General features: G+C 39.9%; 1 protein-coding gene across 5 annotated transcripts in view; it reads right to left on the bottom strand.

The window, feature by feature from the left end:
- The window catches only part of RBM33 (RNA binding motif protein 33), a 134181-nt gene that overhangs the window by 55795 nt on the left and 50449 nt on the right, over positions 1-27937 (bottom strand). For 3 of the 5 annotated variants that reach the window (XM_007983596.3, XM_007983593.3, XM_007983594.3), the window contains 4 exons: positions 25560-25731; positions 19475-19683; positions 15147-15432; positions 9143-9201 (listed from right to left, as the gene is read on the bottom strand). In XM_007983596.3, the coding sequence (XP_007981787.3) occupies positions 9143-9201; positions 15147-15432; positions 19475-19683; positions 25560-25731 (726 nt within the window). The remainder of the gene's footprint in view (positions 1-9142; positions 9202-15146; positions 15433-19474; positions 19684-25559; positions 25732-27937) is intronic. The other 2 variants (XM_007983597.3, XM_007983595.3) reach the window with 1 other exon arrangement.

The following is a 27937-nucleotide window of genomic DNA, read 5'->3' as shown; positions in this document are numbered from 1 at the left end:
CTCAGCTGGCCTGTACCTTCTGCCCTTGCCCTCTTCTTCTTTTGGCCTGGAATACAGGCCTGGAAACGCATTAGGTGATGGGTAGATGGAAAAAAATATGAGTCCCTGATAGAGCTGCTATACATAAAAAATAAAAGCTTTTTCATTTTTATGCAAAAAATAAAACAGTCACTGTTAACTAAGTTTTCTGTTAAATCAGCCTCATTCACATCCTGACTCAGTCAAATATTATAGCCAGTTTATTATATTGTAGCTGATACAAATACTGCTCCAAGAAACTGGCAGACAAGTCACTTTTCCTCTATGAGATAAAGAAACTCAGGTTTACAGAGTTAGAAGTGAATTAACTAAGTTTACAACACCAATGAATGACAACAAAGATGACAAGAACCCACATTTTCACACTCTTGGTTTATTAAGTGCTTTATCCATCATAGTACATTGATTCTGCTAAAACAAATTTATCTCCAAGCAATGCCATATAAATTATGGTTCCAAAATCTGACATTCATAAGAGGTTCTGTTGATGTGATCATTCCTTTGTTAACTTCTATCATTTCATGGGAATAAGGGTATTACATTACCAATTCCCTCTACCAAATACAAAATTATTTTAAAACTACCTCACTTAACAGAACTTTTAGTACTAACGTTAATTCTACCTTTTGAAAGAAAAGACTACTTTAATCCTCTCAAATAATTGCTCAATTTTGCTTTTCTTTATATCCCTTTAAAAATCCAAGGTAAGAAATTATTATTCTCTCTCATATAATTCTCATACAAATTATACTTTCACTTTTCTGCATCTCTTGTTAATTACATGATTTTTATCTATATTAATCCTATTCAAGAACTGATAACTCCGGTTACAAAAAAAAAAAAGATGAAAAATTTTGCATAAATTGCTTAGCACAAAGTTAATCGTATAAAGCCAAGAATAAAAAGGCACTAACAGCTATTATGTGACTTATCAGCTTCCCTAAAAGGGTCAGTCCGTATATTTTAATAAGACTAATTAAATACCTTAAAAATGTCATTGAAACTTCATGAATCTTTCAATAAATTATAACCAATCTCTACAACATGTTTTCCTTTATTAATCTCACTTAAAATACAAAGAACTATATAAGAAACCAATTGACACTTAGGAACACCTCTCAGTTAATTCCGATTAAATGGGTTGAACGCAAAGAATAAAGGCCACTAGTGACCCCTGACATAATTAAAATTACAGCCCTCTATCACAATATGTTAATCCTCTTATTTCAGTATTCTCCATGGATTTTTTTTCTTTCAGGTTATGCCTTGTTTAAATACCTATATTCATCTTCCTAGAGGGTATTTTTATATTTACAGATGCATTCTGAACATTTTGAAGAAGGACATACCTTGTGCCAAGTACTAGGTTTCATATTAGGGGGTAAAAAAAAAAACAAAAAAACATAACACCACGTGAATTTAAATACGTTAGGATAATATTAATGGTTCAAACAGTGAAACAAGAGCACCCACTACAAACTACAAAACTTTTGGGTACAAAATGGTGTTTTGATGAACCTCCTAAAGACTACTTACATTATTTCCTGAAATGAAAAACTCTTTATTTCTGCCCCTCACCCTCCCACGCCCTCCTGAAACAACTCCTCCCAATGACTGGCCCCGCTGTAGTAAACTTCCTCACTTCAGTACTTAATGAAGGTCACAATTTTACGTAGTTACAACTCAACTTACTGGATTCTATGATTTTTTCTCAGTTTATGGAAATTCAATTTCATATTGAAGGAGAAAGCACAGCATAAAAACTAAGAGAATCGGCCTCTAGTTCTATCTCCCGTGTCCAGTTGTGTGAACTTAGGCAATTTGATCTTTCCAAAAGTCAGCTGGCCAATCTCCAAAACAAAAAAATAATAATTTTTTACTTTTGCTCCACAGGCTGCTGAACACAAACTGTGGAATATAGTGATCACTCACTATAATTTTTTTATATAATTTTTTAATTCACTACCGATTTTCAACCATATATGCTCTATAAAGACTGTATTTCCTCATTCAAAAAAACAGAAAAAAAAGAACCAACTAAAAAAGGAAAGCAGTAGTATCAGCTATATCAACTGAAAAGCATACAGTCTGTCTTAAAGTCTCATCTGTGAATACACTGACTATATCATCCACAATCCACTCCTAGGCATTTACTGACAACTTATGTTCCCAAAAAAAAAAATCTGTACACACACACGCCCCCCCCCCAAAAAAAAAAAAAAAAACCTGCCATAAACAAATGTTTACAGCAACTCTAATTACAACAAAGACTGGAAATAACCCAAATGCCTATCAGGTGAATGGGTAAACAAACTGTGCTATATCCATATACTGGAATACTACTCAGCAATAGAAAAGGAAAACTACTGACTGGTGCAGCAAACGGATGAATCTCTAACGTGTTATGCTACAGGAAAGCAACCAGGCTCCAAATGAAACAAGCTCTATGATTCTATTTACATAACACAATTATAGGAACAAGCACATTCAGTGGTTGCCAGGGGCCGGTAGGCAGAGGGGCTAACCACAAGGGGCAGGAGAGTCCCCGGATGAGTATAGAACAGTAGGCACCAAGCAAAACTCACACACCTGTACACCCAAAGGACTCCGTTTTTAAAGTAAAAAATGCTCATCTTTTGGAAGAAGTGCTTTTTGGTTTTACTTTGTTTCGTTCTTACTTGACATGGAGTCTCACTCTGTCGCCCAAGCTGGAGAGCAGTGGCACGATCTCAGCTCATTGCAACCTCCACCTCCTGGGTTCAAGCAATTCTCCTGCCTCAGCCTCCCAAATAGCTGTGACTACAGGCACCCACCACCATGCCCAGCTAATTTTGTATTTTTAGTAGAGACGGGGTTTCACCATGTTGCCCAGGCTGGTCTCGAAATCCTGACTTCAAGTGATCCACCCGCCTCAGCCTCCCAGAGTGCTGGGAGCACCGAGCAGAAGAACTGCTGTGGATACTTTATAATAATACAGGACTTGTTTCCAAGTGTGCCTTAAGAATGCACCTAAACGGAACCACCGGTCTCCAACGACTCCCGGGAAATTAAATATTAAAACAAAAAAAGCAGTGTGTTTTCTAGGACACATCACTAAAATTAACTAAGATTTCCTTGGCACAGAGGAGTTCCAAGACTTTAAACTTTGTGTCCAACATTTCATAGGCTAAATTATTAAGTTGCAGATGGGCAAACTGCACTGAGGTTAAGTGTATATATATGGCACTCTGTATCTGAAGAGAATTTAAAAAGTGTCCCAGTCAATGTTAACAGATTGACTTAGCCAATAAACAAAAAAAAGCCCTCCGCCGGTATGCACAGGAGATTGCTTCCAGGCCCCCACACATACACATGTTGTACAAGGGACAACTGTAGTTTATCACATATTTTAGAAAGCAGTTTTTACAAAGGAGCTCAACGGCTCCAACAGAAGAAACAAGAAACCAATTCTATGTAATTTCAAGGAGTACTCCTCTGGCCTGTGAGTGAGTAGCATGGACTTTAACCCAGCCCTATCTCTATCCAACACATGCACTGCCTGCTGACCAAGCAGCAAGTTAAAGGGTTACTGAATTTGATAAACCACCTTCTTTAATAGCTGTTACCACAGTGTTTAGCTGCTCCTGTTACTGCTGCAGATGGGAATTCATTGATATGATTAAATTTGATGGTATGATAATGTATGGTAATCACGATTAATCAGAAACTCACTAGCAAGTGGAGGATGTTGGGTACTATGTCACCTGCATTTTAAACTGCATTCTCTCCTTGCAAGCCTGACAATGTTTGACAGCTGGAAGGATCTCCTACTATATTCGCCTGCTACTACTTATAGGTCTGATCAGAGAAAATGCCCATGATTCCTTCCATAGCTTAAGTGCTGGTAACTATAAGGCATTGCAGGCATGTAAAAACAGTAGGTGTTCAAAAGCAAGACTTTCTTTCCTGGATGGAATAAAGTCTGGATTCTCATCTGCAAGAGCTGTAATCAGAAAGAAATGTGATTTGATGCAGCAGTCTCATCAAACATGATTTGCATGAAATGGCCTATAAGACACATCCAGGAAACATCATTCACTGCCACCTGATACCATGTGCCCAAATGCAGCCCAAACTATGAGACCTCTGATGCACTGTAACTACAGAGTCAACACAAATGAGAACCTCATTTGCTAGGTCTAAGTAAGTAATAATACGATTGTTAAGAAGATGCATTTAAACTTAAAAGTATAGTTTATTTTAAATGTAAACAAAAGGCACTAAGAAATTATTCGGCAGCCAAACTACCTGGTATTTAACGGCCAACTGAAATATCACCATTTGCCCAACACACCAATGTAAAATCAAAGGACCGAATAGTTTTAAAATTTTTTAACTTATTTTAAAATAGGTTTTAAAACATTCTAGGTCTCAAGAATCTTTAAAATGATTTTTTCATAAGCTTAAAATTTAGCTCAGGACTTTTTCATACACTTAAAAACAGCAACTGCACAGAAAAACAAACGATTCACAAAAATCTCAAAACAACACTTTAAAATATTCCGACAACTGACATTTTATGTTACTTTTTTAAGTGGGCAAACTTTAAAAACAAAAAAACTCTCTGAGGACAAATACATGACTAGAAAATATACTTTACGGGTAAGATAAGGACTTACAGTTCTGTATTAGTGACAAAAACACCAGGTACAGCCTTTGCAGAAAGAGAAACCAATAAGATTAATTTAACTGTAAAGCAAAGAACATGTGAAATGGAAAACAGAATTTAAAGTGTAGAAACTTTACTTCCAGAAAGGTAACTAGCCTTTCACCCCACTACTTCCTTATTTAAAAGACAAAAAAAAGCACAACACAGTGTTTTGTGAAATAGCATTTGACAGTCCTAACATGAACAAAAATGTGTTCATTAAATGGACTAGTGGATGGTAAGAGGCCAGACCAGAAGACTGGACAGAGCAAAGTGCCCAAATGAAACAGGGTCATCAGTCACACAGGACATGTTAAGCTCTGAGGGTATGTTACTTCCTCTGCTCATCAGCCCATGTAAGTATTCATATGTTATGTAATGGAAATATGTTTTACAATCAGAAGAAAAATAGTTTCAGAGTTCAGAACTAATACGCATATCTGTAACTAAAATTAAGTACATAAATCTAAGTTTTAAGTGGAAGCCTAAATTACAAAGCACTTTACAGATCCTTAAATGAGGGACTAGGGAAAGACATGCATCCTAGTGCAAAGACTAACATAACCAACAGTTAAAGCAATTTTCTCCAAAATGATCAAAAACAAGGATCCTTAAGACACTTATTTTGACATTCAGTTGTTTTAAAAATCATTTCTTAAATTCTCCAAATAATGCTAATTAACAAGAAATAAAAATATTAGTCTAACTACAAGTAAAGCCTAGAATATCAAATTTTGGCCTCAGATTTGGATTTTTAAGAATAATTTTTAAGAATAATTTTAAAGGCCGGGGGCAGTGGCTCACGCCTGTAATCCCAGCACTTTGGGAGGCGAGCAGATCACGAGGTCAGGAGATCGAGACCATCCTGGCAAACATGGTGAAACTCTGTCTCTACTAAAAATACAAAAAATAAAATAAAAATTAGCCGGGCGTGGTGGCAGGCGCCTGTAGTCCCAGCTTCTTGGGAGGCTGAGGCAGGAGAATGGTGTGAACCCGGGAGGCAGTGGAGCTTGCAGTGAGCCAAGATCACACCACTGCACTCCAGCCTGGGCAATAGAGTGAGACTCCATCTCAAAAAGAAAAAAAAAAAAAAAGAATAATTTTAAAAAATGTTATACACTATGAAAAATAGGATTTCATATTTGGGTGCCTCGATTTCTGTAATTTTTAATTTAAAAACTAGACATATTATCACTCAGCAAAATTTCTGGACATACTAGTTCTAAACTAAGCATAAATACCAAATGTATCATAGATCCTTTAAAATTTGGAAATCTAGTGGTACTTTGGTGTATTGTCTTTTTTTTTTTTTTTTTTTTTTTTTACTCTTTTAGTTGGGTACAAAGCTGCATTCTTCTATAGTTAAATGCATGTGATATAATTCTACTATGCAAATTCACATATGTGGTCTTGAAAACAACAAAAAGTAAAAAATATAAAAATGAAACTGCACATCCCCCTTTACATTACTCATTCTATGTAGGGCTCCTAATAAGCAGTAAGATCACTCTATATTAAGTTTTGGGTATGTTTATTTGACAACTATGTGCTCCCTCCCGCCCCTCCGCACAGGGCCTGTGGCTAAGTCCACCACAGAGCACAGGATGACTGGGACTCTGCACGGGCATTTAGCCACAGACATTCACCAGATATCACACAAATAGTAAACACACAACTATAACTGATGTGAGGAAGCTACATATGCACTAGGAGCACAGCTTTGGATAGAATGTTACCTATCCTAGGAGCAATGAGAATTCCTTTAAAGGTACTTAAGCTGGGGAAAGGAAAGATTACAATGAATCTTGATTTGCTCAATTGCAAATTTCATAACAACCGGCACACAGATTTCTGAATTCAAATTTATTTTTGCGTACCAAGAAGCACACTGACTCAAACAGACCACCTGATAAATCCAAAGTTGAAGGTTCCATCGCTTTGTGTGTGTGTGTGTGTGTGTCGTCAGTTTTTAAAGCAAAATTCGGTTTGACAAATATTGATTGAACCCCAAATACAGAAAACCACCAGGATAGAAACCGAGGGGCATACAGCCATCCATAAGAACCAAGACAGAGCCTGCAGGACATCCAGCCATCAATAAGAAACCTCCAGTGGGCTTTGCTAAGCCACGGCAACGCTGTCTTCACTATTTTTAAATTTTACTCAAATGAAAATTAGCTTAAGGACACAAGTTAGGTTTCATTTAATGGTGCTTGACTCATTTTATAGCCTAGAGACAGCGCTATGCAGAGCGCTTGGCATAAAGTAGATCCTCATTAAATTTTCACAAAATTGCATTTACATTCACAGGAAAGAAGTTTAATCTAGTAGTAGAAAAAAGAAAAAATACTCAACAAAGATCTGGCTTACAACTAAAACCACCAGAGAGAGCCTACACTTTATCTTTCTCCCCAACAAGACTCTGGTGGGCTTTTTAAAAACATAATACCGCTACTGTATTTTTTAAAATACACATTTCATGATTTTCTCTCAGGGAAAAATGATGACAGAAAAAAGTAGTGCACTGCACGCGCTACGTCCCAAGTTCTCTGTGACGTCAGCACTGGGGACTTAAAGGAAGAGACATGCTAAATCGTGGTAAAGACCTGGACTGAAGAGAACACTTACTAAGCTACATTCACATACACGGCTCATTTCTAGCCCAACCATTTCTGATCACCCACACATACTTCCCACCTCAAAAACAAAAACAGAACATTGCACCTCACAGAAACTGTTCAAAACTGCCTTGAAACACATTTACCAAGCTTAGAGTACTATATAACTGAAGAGCAAGTCAATTTCTCACAAAAATATTCTTTTATTATCCTCTTCTAACAGCGGCAAAGTATTCTAAGGCTTTATTCCTAGCATCAGATACAATTATATTTGCACAACTGAAAAATGAAATAAAAGTTGCAATTGACTATTCTAAGTTTATATTAGTAAACATTTTTACAAAAATATAAATTACATTGCTTTAGGTTTATATCTTAACTGCAAATGCTATTCACATCAACTTTTATCCTTGTAGTACAAAACATGAAAATACATCCAAAAATGATTTTAACACAGATATAATCATAGTCCTGAAAAAGCAAAAAGTACTTAATATGTCAGTGCTTTACAATAACTAGCAGACAAACTACTCCACAGAAGAAATATATTCAACAACTAAAATCATACATGTCAGCCTTAGGCAACGGAACTAATAAACCTTGGCTTTTTAGACAACTGCTTCAAATAGATACCCAGTAAGTATCACCTAATGTTTTAAAAACAACTAACTTTTAGAACTTGGTAAATAATTTATAGAAACACATTAGCTAACTATAAAGAAATCAGGAAGAACCAGCTTTAGAAACCATGTCATAATTCATAACTACAAGTCAAAGAAATGTCTATAAAATACTCTGAACCTTAAATCCAATAACGTTATTTTTGAATAATCACCTGATTATACATTCACATCCTTCATTTAAGCCTTCTTGCTAAATGCCATATATAAATGTTATCTACTGAAGTACCAAAGATAAACAGTTCAATAGGTCATTTAGGTATTTCCTGAAAAGCAGACTGTTTAACCTAAATAAGGCTACCTCTGTTTTACATATAAATGACATTAAAATTTTATGGTCAGTACATTTTTTTCCCCAAACTGTTTAAAAAAAAAAAAATGTACTCTCTAGTAAAACCATGAACAAACTACACACTGAACCAAAAATTCAAATAAAATAAAATGTATATATTTAAACAAATATAACTAGTTAATGGGCTTGTTTCTTCTACCTAAAACACGTTAGAAGAATGGATAAAATTACTGAAAATACAGCAAAGTGTGCATTTCTGTGTGTGTGTAAGTGAATGAGAGTGTGTGTGTGAGAGACAGCGAGAGAGAGAATATATGCTTTCTTTTAAAGATATTTTCAAGTGAAAACATTCATGTTAAATTATAAAATGAGTGGCTCATCAAGACCCTAGAGGTTCTTTTAAAAACCAAGAGATCTCTCATTTTCATTTCCTAGAATTTCACACACACACACACATACACATGCACAAACATACGTGTGCCTGCGGGCGCAAGCACACATACACCCCCACCTCTCTAATAAAGCAAGGCCCTTTCTCACTTAGCATAAGGCAATAATAAAATCAATATTCATATTCTTTAAGATGAACAGCATTCCACTGATGATCCTGATTCAACAATTTTACAGTTAAACAAAATTAATTCTACTCTCAAAAATCCACTGACCTTAAGCTTTTAACAAACATTTTCTATTGCAGAGATTACTGTCAATATTTGCAAATCCTTAAAATTATATTTGGCTGGAACCTCTTGTACTTGCTATATTAATATTTCTTAGTAAATGTATGCTCATCCCTATCAGAGCAGAAGGAGCAGCTGCTACTCACTGGGAATCTCTGGGGTCCCACAGCAGGTCTTGGCTGGCTCGGAACTGGTAGCAAGGGCACTGCAAGAAAAACCCCTTGCATTAGAGACACACTTTACTCAACACCCAAACCCCTGTAATACATGATATGAAGTTTAATATAAAATATATATTATGTGTACCAGACGTATAACACATTGTGCTTATACTTAAGCTAAGCATTTAGTATTTTTAACAATTCCATAAAAGGGGGAAAACAGAAGTTTCCTTTTCAGTACACAACAGTGCAAGCAGAAGTTTAAATCTCAGTAGTTGACTATTATTTGGAATTAAAATATTCTGCAACAAAAGAAGACAGTATTACTCTAAAATAAAAAACCTAGTTTGTTTCTCCTATCCCTATCCAGATAATTCAGGTTATCGAATCCCAGTTATATTTTCCTACGCCAGTCATATACACATTTAAATCTCAACCCTCATGAATCATGAAAGAGAGAAGGGAAGGAGGGAAGTGAGGCAGGCAGAGAAAGGAAAACAGCACAGCCCAGGAACTGGAAAAAACGTTCACAGACCATTAAAAATTTTCTACTAAACAATCTCCTATGCCAAGGCTTTTAGTTTACTTTGGTTTATAAACAAGCAGGACTTCCATCAATCCACCGGAACAACGAAACAAATCATTTTTTAAAAGACATCTCAGAATAGAGAAGAAGCTAGATGTAAGTTTCATACCTTGAGGCTAAATCAGATGTGTTTAAGCTCTTTAAAACTCACCATGCACTATACTGATCTTGATTTTCAAAGAAACTCACAATCTAAGTGCAGGCTACATCTTACATCAAAACATGCTGGCAGATACACCTAGGAAGCTCTCAGATTGTCAGGTACTGTGGGGCTGAACTGTTTGCAACTCCCTCCCCCCGCCCCCAACCCCAAATGTATACACAGAAGTCCCAACCCCCAGTACCTCAGAATGTAACTGGATTCCACTGACTAGGTCTTTAAAAGAGGTAATTAAGGTCACAGGAGGTCTAGGCTGTAATCCAACCTGACTGGTGTCCTTATAAGAAAGGGAAATTTAGACACAGACAGTACACACAGAGGGAGGACCACGTGAGGACACAGGGAGAAGGTGGCCAATGACAAGGCAAGGAGAGAGGCCTCAGAAGGAAGCTGCCCTGCCCACACCTCGAACTTGGACTTCCAGCCTCCGGAACTGTGAGAAAATAAGTTTCTGTTGTTTAACTCGCCTTATTTGCGGTGCTTGTTATGGCAGCCCCAGCAAACTCATACACATCAGGGGGAGTTGACAATGTAGCGTATTTTTTAATTTAAGAAGTGTCGGCTAAATGCGAAATACAGGTGATACCTCTTAAAAGTCCATCAGAATCACTTCAAAAACAGGGTGTTAGGATAAACTTTTTTTTTTTTTTTTACTATGATTACTCAAGGAATTCCATACATTAAGCCTTATCATTCACATCGCACTTTCCACACTTCAAGTGATAGCATACATGGCCTGTGTCACTGCTTGATCAAATGCAAAGTGTAACAGAAAGAAAACTTACTTTTATAAAATGTAAAAATGCCAGAAGTTCATCCCTTCCTTGACAGACTAATCTAATGAGTCCATCAAAATTAGAGTAGGTCAGTTTGCAAGACTTTATATAAAATAGAATCCAACTCTCCCCTCAATTCTATACAGCCGATGTTACATCAATTCCATATCTAAAGTGAAACACTAGACTGGAGAAAATGGATAAAGAAAAAAACGAGAATATCTCTGACCTCAGAAGATTATAATGAAGGTGACAAAGAAAAAAACTACATATTAAATGTAAAGACGTGATTTTTAAAATCAAGTTAACAAATATAAGACACCCAGATCCTCACTAACTCGATCATAGGTACTACTCAGAATTTAAATGCCATTATCTACCAAAAAATTCCAACACAATAAAAGGATAAAACATTAAGCCTCTTTAACCAGGAGAATGAGAGAAAGAAGGCGAGGTGGGATCTCTAGAAAGCAATCTGATTATAATAAATGGATTTCTTACACAGAAGCCTCTGATGAGCTGGTAATCTGCACAAAGTACCAGCCTTTTCCCTATTTAAAAAAAATAAAAAGAAAACACAGCGGAAAAGGAAAAACAGCTGACAAAAAAGGGTTGCTGCGGACAGTCCCAGTAGGAACAGGGCAAACACCTGGCCCACCCAAGAGAAGCCACCTCAGTGAGAATGCCCAGGCATGTGTCTGCAGGCTCTACCCACCGGGCCCTGGCTGCCCACTGTGAGCACAGAAGAATTTAGAAGGTGTGATGTTAGAGACCAGTCCAGTTGAAGCTTCAACTTGAATATCTGAAGTTTAATATTTATAACTTGTCCCATGTATTTAATGGACTAAGTTTTCAATTCATTATAATACTAAAAATCTGGAAACAAGTTACATTTCCATCAAAATAGTTTTTAAATAAATTATAATGGAACACTCTTCATCCTCAAAAAGGAAGTTTGTGCCATCAGAAGAAGATGTGTATATATTGTTAACTTTTTGAAAAAGCACCTTTCATCTATGTAAGGCTCTGAGAATCCAAGGTTTAATCTGTGTATCTTTTACGTACAGGAGACATCTTGATATTCGGTCTCTCTCAAGAGGAACTGTGCATTTCTATCTAAGCTCATTCATTTATTACAGAATAAACAACTGCTTCCAAAGTGTTGCCTATCTAGCTAGCCAAGGCTGTTTTGTCCTTCTCTTCTGTGTCTGTGCACCTCTGAAGGTCAAAGGCAAATCACAGATAAGGGGCCTGCGGCGCTAAAGCTCCTGGTTTCATGGCGAGAAAAAGCTGTAGCTGGTCCTGAGCTGAAAACCTTTTGTCAGAAAGCTGATCTTGGAGTAGCTGCTAAATCACACGTGTGCTTTGGGGTGCAAGGCCTGCATTCTACACTCGTCAGGCTGCTAACTTTTGCAGGGGGCACCATTTTCATACATAGAGGATATCTTGGGGCTTCCTGATAGCTTTACCACCCTATAATTCTAGCTAAAGAAAATCTGTACATATTACCAACTGCCAGTTTTCCACTGCATTTTACAAGGAAATGCACAAGAAAGAATAACATGAGCAAAATAATTCCAACAAATTAGACTGACAGCAGTGCCAGGTGTAGGACAACCACTACGGGGAAGACGCAAAGGATTACTTGAACGAAAGCCACCCTTCCCCATTCCAGTATGCATGTGTCCGTTCACTCAACGGCTACCGCGGGAGACACAGGCACCACGCCGGCCAGCGACGCTCAGGGCCACCTAAGAGGATGTGGGGACGAGGGATACTAACCAGGGTGGGAAGAACTGTGTGGGCACACGGGGACATGCGATGGGGTCAGGAGGGCTTAGGAGTTAACTGTACTTTAAAACCTTATGCTTATCTGCCATGCCCAGTGGCCTGGTGGTGACCCGCAGACACTGTCAAGAGGCGCCCCCCTCCCTTTCACTCTGTGCCAGCCTGTCACCATCACAGTCCCCTGCTCCATGGCCACAGGACAACTTCATAATACTTCTGACCCACGTATGGGAGGGTCCCAGGCTCTTAGGTCACTGGCCAATCCCCCGCACTTGAACTACTACCTTCGGCTACTCTCCACTTCTGAAACTTCGCTCCCACACCCTTGGGAATCCCTAATTCCCCACCATCGGCAGCATCCACAACGCCCCGAGTTCCTTCACCTTCTCGCTCTCATGGCCCCTCTGAGCGGCAGCTGTTCTCCCACAGCTTCTTGCCAAAGGTCTGGAGGTAGAAGGGCTCCTTCTTGATCTCACTGTTGCTTCCAGATCCAGCTTTCATCTCATGCCACCAGCTGACATCCCCCAGCACCACACTGCCCCTGTCATGTCTCAGGGAGTTCAGCTCCAGTCTAAATAAACACAAAGATGGCCCTTGCCATGCCCTGCCTCAGATCCGTGCCCCCTCTGCCTCCAGTCCTGGTGGTCACCCTTCCATCTCACTCCCTCCAGCACCCTGATTCAAACAATCGTTCAACTCTACGAAGATCTCCAGTGACCTCCTTTTCACCGTCTCAGCCTCCTCCCTGGTGTCCTCTCCTCCCTGGCATCTACCTTATGATCCACAGCCCATCGTTATCAGCACTGCCTCCCCTTTACTACTTTGTGAAAACCATGACCCTCATAAACCCAACCGCCTGCCTATTCCACACCTAGTGCGTGCAGATGAGCACAGCTGGACAGAGACACACAACCATGCTGACTGCCCTCACCTCAAATCCACACTCCTCAACAGCTCCGCAGCCCCACCCCTCCCTGCGCACATCCACTCTTCCAAAGCACGAGCGGATGCTCCATAGCTCCTTTCCTCAGACCTTCAACACGCTCTCCTACCTCCCCACTCTAGCTCCTTGCTACCTACTGAGGAAACGGAGGCCACCAGGGAAGAACTGACACAAGACTTTTCTCCACCTGCCCACTCATCTGAGCTCAGGCTTCACCATCTGCCCCAACTGTGGAGGACTCCCTGCTCCTCCATCTCAGCAAGCCCACCTCTGGCACATGGTCCTGGACAAGACAAGTTTTTCCTCTCATCTGCATCAATGATATTTTTCCTTCTTAACTAGCTCTTTTCTGTAAATGCAATGAATAAAAAACTTAGAATAAAAAACTTTCTCTCAAGCCTATTGGCTCCCACTAATTATCATCCAACTTCTGTTTTAGCAAAACACAGTCAAAGTCTGTCAATACAGTGGCCTCAAGTTCGTGCCCCATCTCGGCCAGGCTTGCGCCTCCTTCTCACCAGTTCCTTTATACTTGCAGGCAGGGTCTCACCTGGAGGAAGCCCCTTTATACCTGCTGATCACTCTGCCTGCAATCTTCTTCCCCAAACAGCCACATTACTAACTTATGGATATCCCTCAACTCTTTCCTGCTCAGTGAAGTTCACCCTGACCACCCTATTATTAAGAGACAACCCATCGCTTCCCCCCATCCTGCTCAATTTCTCACTACATTTTCATCTTCTAACATGCCACATAAAATACCTATGTTTACTGGTAATAAACAATAATAAGACTGCTAGAAAGCAAGATCATGGCTGAAGAAAGCTTTGTCTGGTTTGTTCATCAATATAACTCAAATGCCAAAATTAGAGTAGTAACTCAATAAATGTGTGGTGTGTGTTCACAGACACATGAAGTTAATGCTTCATATAAACCGCTCGAAAACAGTTTCCTATCTTAAGGAACATGTTTCAGTAATAATCAGATCTGTATTTATTTGATTACAACAACTAAAAGATGGATGTGTCCCCTCTCCACCAGCTGACACTGGAATTGAAGGGGGGCATGCTGCCTGGAACCAAAGAGGGACACTCACCACTGCAAACATCCTCACCGGGAGACTTATGAAGAGTCACAGCTCAGCACTTTCCACTCAATTACACAAGAAGAGATACACATTTTTAAAGAAATATACTTGACCCATCAAGCTAAAATCTAAATGAATGGGGAAGAGCCAAGGAAAACTCATCCTTACAAATACGAATGTGAAAACCATTTTGCCATAGCGACGGCTTCAGTACAATAAACTAAATGCCTTCAGATGCACAGTAATCTATAGCATAACAGATGCTCCTCAATATAGGATGGGGTTACATCCCAATAAGGCTATCGTTAGTTGAAAAGACCCTTAGTCAAAATGCATTTATTACGCCCAACCAATGGAACATCATAGCTTAGCCTCACCTACCTTAAGCAGAACACTCACATCATTCCACAGCTGGCAAAATCATCGGGGCTGGGAACCACAGCACCCCCTGCCCAGCTTCGAGCGAGTTTTGGGATGCCTGTTGCTACCCCAGGAGAGATCAAATCTCAATATTCGAACTATGATTTCTTCTGAATGCATACTGCTTTCACACTCTCACAAAGTCGAAAACGCATCAGTGGAAAAATCCTAAGTCAAACCACTGGAAGCTAGGGCCATCTATGCTTTACAACAGTAAAAGGAAACAGACCTTGAACAGGCGTGACCACCGTCCCTTTGAAGTGCGGGTTGATGTGTATGTTCTTGGGCTGCTGTGGAGTCACGGGTGGTGGGGTCATCATCATCCTTGGGGTCTCTAGCTGGGGAGGCATGTGCATTCCCTGAGGGGGGGATGGGTGGTGCGGGTGCTGCACCGGAAGCAGCGGCTGCAGCTGCTGCGGCTGGAACAGGCTTCTGATCGGCTGCTGCTGAGGCGGTGGTGGCGGCGGAGGGGGAGCCTGGGGCTGTGGAGGAGGAATTAACCTTGGAGAATGAGTCTACAAATTACAAAAAAAAAAAAAACAAAAGTTCACCGAAATCAACATTTAAAAGAATGCTGACGTGTTACAAATTTACACTGATCGCATTTGTAAAGTTACAATGTAAGAAGTCTGTAGTAACAATTTGTATCAAAACAGCAGGATAAAGAAGCTTCTCTACTTCTTCACAGTGAGGGCTATAGTCTCACAATTGAGTCAATCTCAAGGCAAGAAGGAAAACAGCCCCGAAGCACCCAGTGTGAATTCCGAGAAAAAGAAAAATTCAGTTCAGGGAAAAGAACTGCCCACACTGGGCAAAGCCCTGTGGCAGGGACAGAAGAGCAGCTGCCACGGCCCTCCCTGTAGCAGTTCTGCATCCCCTCCAGGAACTCTGGTAAGCAAGGCAGGAGATGCGCACCAGCTACCCTGCTCCAGAACTGAGGCCTGAGAACAGGACAGGGCTACAAAGAGCCTCCAGGAGAGGCTGGGAGGGCGCTTCTCTGAGAGGGTGGCACCTGAACTCGGTGATGAAGGAGGGAGAGGTGCAAGGCAGAGTGAGGGACAGATACCCAGAAAGAAGCAGAAGCAGCACAGACCCACCTGCTTGGTAAAACCAGGAGACCAGGAAAGAAAGCAGGAAAGAAGGTATGAAAATTACACACTCAAAGTGGTCAGAGATCTCGATTCGAGACTGGTTATTTTGTCAAACAGTCACTAGAGAGGAAGAAATCAACAACTGCAACAGCTGCTGTGGACTGAACCTTCCCCACATTTTAAGTTCCTACTATAAGGTCAGTAGAGAAAGTTAGCTGACCTAGCTCCCCACAATCCTATAAAGTAGGTCCTATTTATTGACCTCCTTTTACAAGATCAAGTAGCTGGAAAGCAGAAAAGCTGGAACCGGAATTCAGGCCATCTGATTCCACAGGTTTTGCTTTTAATCACTAACCAAACTGGTCACACAGCTAATTAGCAGTAAACCACAACTAATTCAGTTGTCTAATTTAACAAGCTATTTTCCCTGAGATGATGCCAAATTATGGAGGGCTTTTGAATTCCAAGTAAATGATCCATTACACTATGCCATAGACAACATGTGTAACAAGGGATCATGAATGATCTCTTTGGTAGGAAAATGATCATTCACAGCAGTGTGAGATGAACAAGGGCAAAGAAGATGGAAGGAGACCATCTAATAGGCTATGGCGAGAGCTGAAGCACAGGAACAGCCATAGTCTGACAAACAGCAAGAAGACATCTCAGAGGAACAATGAGTAGAATTCTAAAACTAATCTATGAATGGCCTTAGCCCACCTATCCTTCCTCAGGGAAGATGTTTCAAAAGATTCTGGTACCAGCTCACATCCACTAGCACACATGCTCCCATATGCAGTATGTTCCCCTCCTTAACTCATCACATCTGTGCACGTCTGCCCATGAGAGTGGGGATCTTGTCTATCTTATTCACCATTGTATCCCATAGATAGCACACTAACAGACACAGGGCTTAAATTTTAATTGAACTGAGTAACCACAATGCATGGTCATTAATTCAAGACCACAGAGTTTTGAGGGAAAGATCATGTTTGTTTGATTAAACAAGTGACATTCAGGGCCTATGAAACCTGTGTTTGGAGAGGTACAGGAACAGTTCGGAGACGGAGAAAATGGAGCTGGAAAGAGGTTAGGCTAGAGACTAAGACTCACCGAGAGACACTAGCTAACAGCAAGAGGAACAGTGCTGGGGAGACCGCTGAGAAAAAGGAGGACTAAGAACAAAACCTGAAGAAAAACGCAATTAAAGAAAAGGGTATTTTGAAACTGTTCAGAGATTTTAAATGCTCAATACCAAAAACCAGGAAGTATTCAAGGGGATGCCAATGTTAATTAGCTTGATATAATCCATCCACAACATTTACATACCGTAACAGTGCGTTGTACCTCATAAATATATGCAATTAAAAGTAAAAGTTTAGTTCGAAAATAAAAAAGTCAAAGGGGAGAAAGAAGAAACCATTCTAGATAAGAGAGTACATCCAAAATCTCATATGCCCAAAAAAGAGCTGCTCAAGACAAAGAGACCAAGTCCCCAGTGTGGTCCAACAGGACAAGGGGTCAGGTGGCATCTCTGAGGGCACCATTCAGGATTCAGGACAGGGAAAAGAATGGAATCCAGGCAGCAAGGAGCCAACCAAGCAGAAAATGGGTACAAGCAGAGACATGAGCCAAAAATTTTCTTTCCAAAACTTTGGGGGTCAAGACTCAAAGAGACAAAATAGTTCTGGGAAGGGGAGTGAATAGGGTGGAGAAAGCTTATGATGTAAGAGAACGCAGTTGGAGTGGAGGATAAGACAGCCCTGATCTCATCATTGATTAAAAAGATGAGACTATCGCTTACAAAGTTGTGTCAGTCTTAGGGCAGCTGTCTAGTTTACTCCTAGTACACAGTAGGCTCTAACAGTCCAAATCAGTCACATTACAATCCAGAGATATGACGTCACCATCAGGACTGAGGACAACTGAATGTCCGTGACATTTTTAAAAGCATTAACGCCATCTCAGTTCAGTCTCTCTAAGGAGGCAGGTGAGAGATACATGCTCTTCCCTTCTTTGTGGTAAGAAAACAGAGTTCGGCAACTTCTCCAGGATCAAAGCCATAATTACGTAAACACTGGTCTCCTGTGGGAGATGTCTGGCCCCCTAAAGAGGCCAGAATAATGAAAATGGCTATTTGACATATGGCAAGCGGAGGTTTGGGGCGGAGACAGGGAGCAACCAAGGGAAAAAAAGACAAACTGTAAATCCAGCCTTTTTGCTGTTAGAGATGCTCAAAAACAAAACAGCTGTGTAAGCAAACAGCAGTTCCTAGTATCATCAAATTGTGTACGCCTACCTACTCTCCCTTTACACATCAGAGTTGGAATTCTCATGCTAAAACAAAAATTATCTCTTCTACTTTATCATTTCACAAATGAATGGCTCCTGAAATACAACATTTCAACAGAAGTGAAATGTCATTTTTTCTAAATTCAGGGCATGCGGTAAAAAGGGCACGTGGTAGACACAGTGGACACATATTTGTGTTAAGCAAATTTTTCCTTGAAGATTGACTTGTAAGTAAAAAGCCATACAATCCCTAAAGCTTAACTGAAAGAATCGGTTGGGCCCAGTGGCTCACACCCGTAGTCCCAGCACTCTGGGAGGCCGAGGCAGGTGGATCACTTGAGGTCATGAGTTTGAGACCAGCCTGGCCGACATGGTGAAACCCAGTCTCTACTAAAAATATTTTTTAAATTAACTGGGTGTGGTGGTAAGCGCCTGTAATCCCAGCTACTAAGGAGGCTGAGGCAAGAGAATCGTTTGAACCAGGAGGTGTAGGTTGCAGTAAGCCAAGATCATGCCACTGCACTCCAGCCTGGGCAGCAGAGGGAGACTCTGTATCAAAAACAAAAAAAGAACAAAAAAATCAACAATTCCTGTCTTTGTTTCTGAGATGTGCCATCTCTGAAACACAAAGGACATTCCAATTGAAATTACGGGTACATGATTTATTCCTAAACTATAGGCTATGAAAGCTTTGTATGGAGGATATGGTAATGATTCTGAGAAACTGATATTTAAGAAAAAATCTATGATAAACAGTATAAAGGTAAAAATATTTTTATAAAATAAACAACTTCTGCCTAAGTTCTATCTGTAATACCACCTTTCAAATACAATGCACTCAGAAATACCCCACTAGAGGCTTTAGCGAGCAAGGTGCCACAGGAGCTTATGTCATCTTGGGGCATCAGGTCGTTCATTAATTCCTCCTCTGGAAGTATTTGTGGTACAGGATGATTTCTTACTACCAGATGACTGGAGTGCTGAATTTCTAATTCAGGATGACTGGAGTGTGCAACATCACATGAGACTATAAAGCAGAAACTTCAGCCATTACTCCTGCTACTAACCTTTCATTTCAGACTAAGAAGAGAGAAATGTAGAATAGGATACCCACAAAAGCTTATTGCCATTTGTTCTAAAGTTCTAGGGCTACTACAATAAAATCTGAAGTTACCACGACAGGAGGCTGTGTGGGAAGCAACGCGGGTCTGTGGTCCTTCATCCTGCCCCTCTCGGTGCTCTCTCTTCTCTGGTCCCCCACACCACGACACATCAGCGGGCCTCCTCGCCGTCCTCCCCGCCTGGAGCTGTAGCGTCCTTGTTTGTGCTGTCGCTCCCTTTCTTCAAATTCAAGCAATGCTGCCTTGGCCTCCGCTGAAAGTTCTACGTGAAAAGATGTGTATGTGTTAGTTACTTTCCGAGAGCCCAAACTAGAGATCTAGGGAGAAAACAGGAAAGAATGATGTGACAATGAAACTCTGCAACAGCATGTGCTTCACCTGCGGGAAACACCTGATGAGCAGCGGCAAGGATGATACAACCAGCAACACGCACAACCCACCAGTGAGGTCTGAGAAATAAGAACAGGCTTTCCTTTATGATACAATGCAAGTGTCGCCAATCAATTTTAAATTATTTTCATTTGAGACCAATGATATGTGCCGCGTGAGGCTAAAAAGAAGCGGAAGTGAAATTTAACCACTGCCCTCACACTAGAAGGCATTTTGCAGTCACATCTTTTTTTTTTTTTTTTCATTTCCCCTGAGACACAGTCTCGCTTTGTTGCCCTGGCTAGAGTGCAGTGGCATGATCTCGGCTCACTGCAACCACCACCTCCCAGGTTCACACGATTCTCCTGCCTCAGCCTCCCAAGTAGCTGGGACTACAGGTGCACGCTCCCACACCGGCTAACTTTTTTGTATTTTAGTAGAGACAGGGTTTCACCATGTTGCCCAGGCTGGTCTCGAACTACCGAGCTCAGGCAATCCATCTGCCTCAGCCTCCCAAAGTGCTAGGATTACAAGCGTGAGCCACCACGCCCGGCCTGCAGTCACACCTTTTACTGATGGTGTATGACATCAGTCAGAAGCTGTCTCTACCAGTCCTACACCAGTATGATTTTCTTACTGAAGCCAGTAGAATTATTAACAGCATACGATGGCACACAGATGCAAGAAAACAAATTCCTGGTCCTTCTCACTTAAAAACAAAACTATTAATGAACTCACTCTGAAGTCAAGGTGATTTCATAAAGAATAAAAAACTCAATTTAATACATATCATTTCAATTTTTCATATTTATTTTCTTAAAACTTTACTGTGAAGCCTTCTTATATGCATGCAGACTGATAGAGAAGCCAAATCAAATGAGAGCAAAATCACAGGAGAAAACGCTCATGCAAACACGTGTGGAGTGTCCAGCAGCTGCTCACTGCTCTGCCAAATGCTTCAGGGATACGGAAAACATGGGCATTGGCCCCAAGAAACTTCAGATGGCACATTATTCTATATTCCTAAAGGGAACGAAAATGATTTGGCCACATATGGTCCTTTTACAACACTAGCTAAATTGGGACAACAGATCTTACGCCACATTTTCTAAAAATGTCGCCGAGTATACCAAGGTGCCTTCTCCTGCCTTCTTCCCCAGCCAAGGGTAAGCTTTCAATATTACCAGAGTCTACCTTCTACCTTGGATCCCACGGTCATCTCCAAACTCCTCCAAAATCTCTAAGCCACATTTTTCTTGAAATTGTTTCTATGGTACCCCTCTCCCCGTCAAAGAAAACTAGACCCCATTTGAAAGAAAATGTAATCTCTTCTTAACCAGTATAGACTTTTATTCTAATCTTGACTACATGATTAGTTCACACACACATTTTATGCAGTGAATCAGCAATTATTTTTCTAGTGGTTCTGAGTGTCAAGATTAATTTCACTTTCCTCAGTAATAAAATGGTTTCAAATGACATCTTTAATCAGCAAGTAAAAACGCATTCCTCCAATTGAGACAAGCTGTCACAAAAGGTCACCAAAATATGACAGGATGGAAATTACATTTGTAACTTCAACTGAAATGTTAATTTCCCTTTAAGTGTTTTCTGAACTATGTCTAGATTCTAAAGAGATACATACCTCAATGTAACAAAGTTTTACACTGTATTGTCCCTTTCTAAAATGTTAAGAAAAATGTATTTGCATGCAAATAATTTTATAATAGTTGAAATACATATAGAACACACAATTTGTTTGGAAAAATAACAAAAGATAATCTGAGTTTTTTTTAAAGACAACTGAATCAAGAAAATTTTAAAGGCCCTGTAAATACAAGGACCGTTAAGTACTACTGCTGGCATTAGCAATTCTGAACTGTTTGTTACTACAGAGAAATCTCTTTCCCACAGATCCTCTGAAATTAATATTATTTCAAGAGAATATTTTGTGGGTGTACAAGCAGGTTCTTTAGGCTACAGCAATAAAAAACAACTTAAAATGTAACACATGCCAATGAAACTTAGAATAAAATAATCTGGAAGCCTACTCACAGATAATGCCTAACTAAAATAAATGCAGTCTTTCATTTATGGCTTACATTGCTTTCTAAGGCAATCCAAGGGACGCCTCCCAGACGAAGACACAGCTCTCAACTTGGAGGACTGGCAACTGGGGGACACTGGTCAGTGACACTGTCTTCAGAAATGGCGACTGGCACTTTCACAGTGAACCATTCCTTACACATGCCTGCTCTGTAACCCTGCTCAACTGAGCTCTAGGAGAGAGTTAAGCACTTACACCCTACGACATCCTTTGTGTGTAATGAATTAATTTATTTCCTAAGTATGTAGTTCTGTACCATCCTTGGGAAAACTGAGAACACTGTCATTCAAATCTTTTTCTGTAAAGTTTAATTTCCACAATCCTGAGTGAGGAAAAAAAAGCTAGTTAATTAAGATCTTAACCTAGATGAAAGCCCAGAAATCTACTTCTAATCCCATCTGCATTCAAAATACCAATCAACAACTGTGCATAAAACTGTTCCTTAACTGCTGAGGCTGTCATATGTACGAATGTTTTTCACAGAGATGTGAATGTGAAAAAAGACTAAAAGTAACCAAAACTCCCTCCTAGATTGGAAGAGAACTCGTTTCACATGTAAAGTTTCAGAGTAAGAAACTGGGGATACCAGTGCATTATTTGATTCTCCCTTTTGAAGAATGAAGTGTTCTCAATACTAACAATGATATCAGTGGGAAAAAAAAAGTACATCTCATAAGACAACAAGTACTCTGGTAGCAAGGTATTTTAATCCCATTACAGAGCAGGCAAACAGCTTTACAGAATCAAATAAATGTAATTATTTCCACACAGAACCTGAGACTGTTCAGGTTTTTTGATTTTGATCTCTAGGAGCACAGAAATAAACTGATGTGTAAAAATGTATTCAAATGTCTTAGTTTACCAAATATTGAGGCATTATCTCTTTTTCAATATATATTTCCTCAGATGTAAAATTCATCTTTTGTTTGGGGGGAGTTGCTGAAGGTAACAAGAGAATTCACTGTTTTAGGAAACCAATCTTTTGATGGACAGAAAAATCCTCCTTTGTGTTGGGAAAAATCCTAACTTTACAATTATCTGAAACTCATGTTCCCAAGCACCAAGCTTTCTTAAGTAATACAGAACAGAAAAGGGCACTTTTAACTATGGTTTCACCTGCCCTATCATCTTGCCAAACAACCACATTCTACACAAATGCAGTTAAGTGCTTTCTTCATGATTTACAAGAATGGTCATTAAGCTGTTTATGTTTATAGCTACTCTGCCTCTAAGGACCTCATGCTCTTCCCCCATGATTCAAAGGAGAGGACTTGTCCACCACAAACCAACCTTTCCAGCTTCTTGTCCCAGGATTACATGAACATAAAGCTGCCAGACGCCTTAAAAAGCAAAACAGATTTAATACAAGTTATTTAAATACATGAAATTGTAAATGACCTTGGAAAGAACAAAAGGAGGGAAAAGTCCTGAGGAGGAGATGCAGGACTGAAACAGACACTAAGCACACATGCCAGCCGGCCATCACTGCAGAACCAGGATGTTACCAGTGGGTAGGTGGAGGCACGATGAACAGGGATGAGACGACGAAACCAGGGAGGTGGGAAAGGCAGAGAGGCACCACAAATCAGGGCAGGGTGGTACAGAAGAGGGAAGACGAGCCATGAAATCCACAGCTGCCCCACAGGGAGCGGACCACAGAGTTGGGGAAAGGCCCCCATTTGTAATGTTGTCTAGTAAGTGAATTAATAGTCTTAGAACTTGTAGCTACCTGGGGAGTTCTCAGTGACTAAGCTTTTACACATCATGTTTTAAATGTATGTAATCAAAGCCACAGCCCAGATAACAAGACCCAACAAAAAAAAGTAGTAGCCATGACTAATCCCTCTCTTCCTCCATCCCTCCCCAGTTCAGGAAGCCTTATGCCTTCCAGGTGGTGGCTGTGGGTTGTCCTTAGAATTCCTTAATATTCTGCCAGGTATGGAGAGCTTTCCTTTGTTTGTCTCATCCCAAGCCAAGACTGACGCGTCTCTGCTCAAGTAAGACTGTTCTATGGTATTACCAATTCCTCCTGTTGACATGTTTTGTTTATTCCCATCCTTCTGTTTTAAGACCTTCGCTCCATCTTTCACCTAAGGCCAATGCCAGACTCTATTTCTTAGAAATTAAAGATGCTATATTAAAAAATCTGCTTCAGATTAACTGGCAACTTCATACTATAACTTGAAAAAAGTCTAGGGAAATCTTGGGCCACAAGATGTAGTAGCAGTAAACTAGACCACAAAGAGAGAACACAAAGATTCTAGAAGAATCTCTCTGAACAATCTTGCCTAGTAAATTAAGATAAGACTGGTTGACTACTGCTAACTTGTGCATCTTTGGAGCTTAGTGTCCTTCCACAGAATTCGTATCTGCTACTTAAAGATACAGGCTCATGTTTTGGACAAAAAACGACTATGAATAACGGTTTTAAGAAGTAATAAAAGTAATCATGAAAGTTAAGTCTTGATTCTTATCTAGACCAAGACCAGACGGCAGGCAGAGCCCCTGTGTCCTCCTGCCCGCCTGCCCTCCTCCTCAGAAGGACAATATCCCAGTGGTTCTGGAAGCACCAGTGCAGGAGCAGCATTGCTTGGTAACTCATTAGAAATACAACTTTCTAGGCCAGGCGTGGTGGCTCACGCCTGTAATCCCAGCACTTAGGGAGGCCAAGGTGGGTGGATCATGAGGTCAGGAGTTTGAGACCAGCCTGGACAATACAGTGAAACCCCGTCTCTACTAAAAATACAAAAACTAGCCAGGTGTGGTGGTGCGCACCTGTAGACCCAGCTACTCAGGAGGCTGAGGCAGAAGACACTTGAACCTGGGAGGTGGAAGTTGCCGTGAGCCAAGATTGTGTCACTACACTCCAGCTTGGGCAACACAGCGAGACTCTGTCTCAAAAACAAAACAAAAAAAATACAACTTTTTTGGGCTCTACCCTATATCTAATCAATCAGAGAAGCTGGGAGTAGGTCCCAAAATCTGTGTTTTAACAAGTCCTCTGAGATTCTGACGCTCACTCAAATTTGGAATCACTGCTTTATTCTTTGCAGTGAACATTGAAAAACACCGTATAATGAGGGGTAGGGTCACTATTAAAAGTCTTTGTGAATCAGTAGCTGTCTAGTAGACCTTTCACACAGCAAGCTTTGCTCAGAGCGATTATTTCTACAAACGAGTCAGCTTGTCTCAGTAAAGACAGAGCAAGAGCAGAAAACACAAAAAAACAAGACAGCTATGAAGACACTAAAAGGTACAAAATATAAACCAGTCTTGTCCAGAATTCACCCTGACAACCTTAGGGTCTTGGGAAGGGTCAACATGGCCCCATAGCTACCATCCCCAAGCCACCTTTTCAAGACCAGCCAGGAACCACACAGTATGTACAAGAGCAGCTCTAGGCCACAGACTCAAAAAAAAAAATTTTTTTTTAATTATCTTAAACATTTTATTCAAGCATCTTAAATCCATAAACAGCAATGATTTTAAAGAATGAGTTTTACAGTACCATAACAGCACTCACTCCACAGTCCGGCCACCCTCCGGATGGCAGCCACAATTATCCAGTCAACCTTCTTTGCCTACTTTGATTAATTACAGCAATACTATGGAGGAAGTTGAAATGAGAGTGAAGGAGGATGGGAGACAGGCAAAAAAGTTACCCAAAGTTTCTGGAATGTTCCTTCTCTCTCTAGTTACATCTGAGAGCCTAATAATTGTTCCTTCTTTCCTTTCAGTTTTGAAACGTAATCGTCCAGATTCTTCATCATCTTCTTCTTCTTCATCTGATTCTTCTTTGATGTCCTTTTGAAGTTCCAATGTTTCCATACCTCCCTACATTGCAGACACACAAAGCAAAAAGAGGACAGTAAGTTCATATTCTTTTGATTTAAATATTAAAGAATGCTAAAACATTTATTTATATTTACGATGTAAAAAATACTGCAAAATGTCCTGTTAAAAGGCCGCATGAAATCCTCAACTGACTCCAGGAGAAAATAACCTTAAACATTAACAGTTAATGTTCAAAAAAAAAAAAAAAGAAAGAAAGAAAGGTCAAATTCTTGCTTGCAATTAATAGACAAAGTCCTACACATCATTGCTGCTTACACTTCTGAGAGAATAAACAAATTCCAAAAATTCCTGCTGGACGTATTGCTTTGAGTTTAACACAGATCATAGCAAAGTTCAATGTATTAATTAAACTAACACTAAAGTTCTATGAGTTTATTGTAACTTAAAGGCTTAACATTTTATAACTCCTGACCTCAACTACCTTCCCTTCATTAACAGACAAGCAGTCGGAACGAGCCGCTGTTGTACCGATGCAGCCTCCAAAGTCTTTTCATCATTTCTCACTCCTGTTCACATCATTCTCACTGTCTAGAGTTAATTTATCACTAGCTTTGACTGAGACTATTGAAAAGGAGAAACTTTTTTTCTTTAGTCATGTCCTCACACTAAAACCAGCTTTTATCTGAAATTTTATTATATCAGTATTCCCTACAAAAATTTTCCCTAACCTCAGCCCAAATTAAAAGTAATTTCTTTGTGGACAATTCTTACTGCCAAGTGTCACTCATGTTCCTAGTGAAAGAATCACCTCTCACCTCGATCAGTCTCTGAGACCCACTCTTAGACATAAAATAAGTACCTACAGAGAGCAAGGTTAATTTAAATACTTTTTATCAATGTGAAGAAAATATATTTGCTTCTTTATTCTCCTGATTTATAATATGTAAATATTTACTCTTAATAGAAGTAACAGTGAACTTTATTAGAAAATGCACAAGAAAAAAATGAAAACAAACCAATGACACAATCATTTTATATTCTTGCCTTTTTCAGTACTTTTGATGTAAAAAGACCAACTACAAAAGCGCACACTCTACTATAAATCCTCCAAGTGGAAAAAGATCTTCCGGAGCACAAATGCCTGAACAGCAGGAGATGACCGTAAACTACAACTTTCACCGTAAGCCTGACACTTGCACTCAGTATGCTGACGTCCAGCACGCTGCAGAATTTTAAAGCACCAAAATCTCAGGATTTTTGCTGGTTTGATACCATTATTTCTGTACTACTGAGTGTTTGAAATCAGAAGGATGCCCGCAAGGTACATGCTGCACCACACTTTCCAACAGAACCAAAGCCAGCTTCCTTAGGACATCTCTTCTCCACTCCCATGAAGCTCTAGAGCAGCACTTCTCCAATTCAATGCCCAGTCATCAGTGGCAATCATGTTGAAAAGCAGATTCTGACTCAGCAGATTCAGGGTGGGGCCTGGAATTCTCCACTTCTAACAAGCTTCCAGGTGACGCCAACACTTTAGGTCCACAGACTGAGTAGAGTAGCAAGGCCAAAAGGGAGGAAAAGAAATCACTACCAACAAAGCAAAGATTCTACAAAGTCATTTTCAATTCAACTATTAACAACTGTAAGCACAGTTCAAAGACTTTCCAAACAAGTGTAATGTAAAACAAGACAGCACTGAAATTAATATAGTTTATTCTGCATCCAAATCTCCATCTAAGAAATCTAAAGAGGATAAAGATGAGTTGAAAATTGTTTCTTCCTAGATATTTACCCTAGAGAAATGATACCTTATGTTCAAACAGACCTATAGGAAAATGTTTATTCTCTTCAGGATCACTAAAACTGGAAACACTTAAACGTCCTTCAGTGAATGGATGGATAAACTGTTGTGCATCCAGACCACAGAATGCTACTTCGCAATACAATGGAATGACCTACTGATATAACAGGGATAACATCATAAAGACATCATTATACTGAGTAAAAGAAGTCAATCTCAAAAGGTTATATACTGCAATGACTCCATTTATATGATATTCTCCAAGGAACAAAATTATACCGGTAACCAGTGGTTAGGAAAGACAGAAAGGTATAGCCACAAAAGGATAGCACAAGGAGCATTTTTGAGTGATGGAACCATCCTAGAATGCAAACTTCTGGTCCAAATCTTGGGGCTTAGTTAATCCTTCAACTACAACAAAGACTAGGGAAACCAAACTGATAG

This window comes from Chlorocebus sabaeus, chromosome 21 (assembly GCF_047675955.1).
Source record: "Chlorocebus sabaeus isolate Y175 chromosome 21, mChlSab1.0.hap1, whole genome shotgun sequence".
NCBI classification, from domain to species: Eukaryota; Metazoa; Chordata; class Mammalia; order Primates; family Cercopithecidae; genus Chlorocebus; species Chlorocebus sabaeus.
This window is presented reverse-complemented; position numbering and strand designations above follow the sequence as displayed.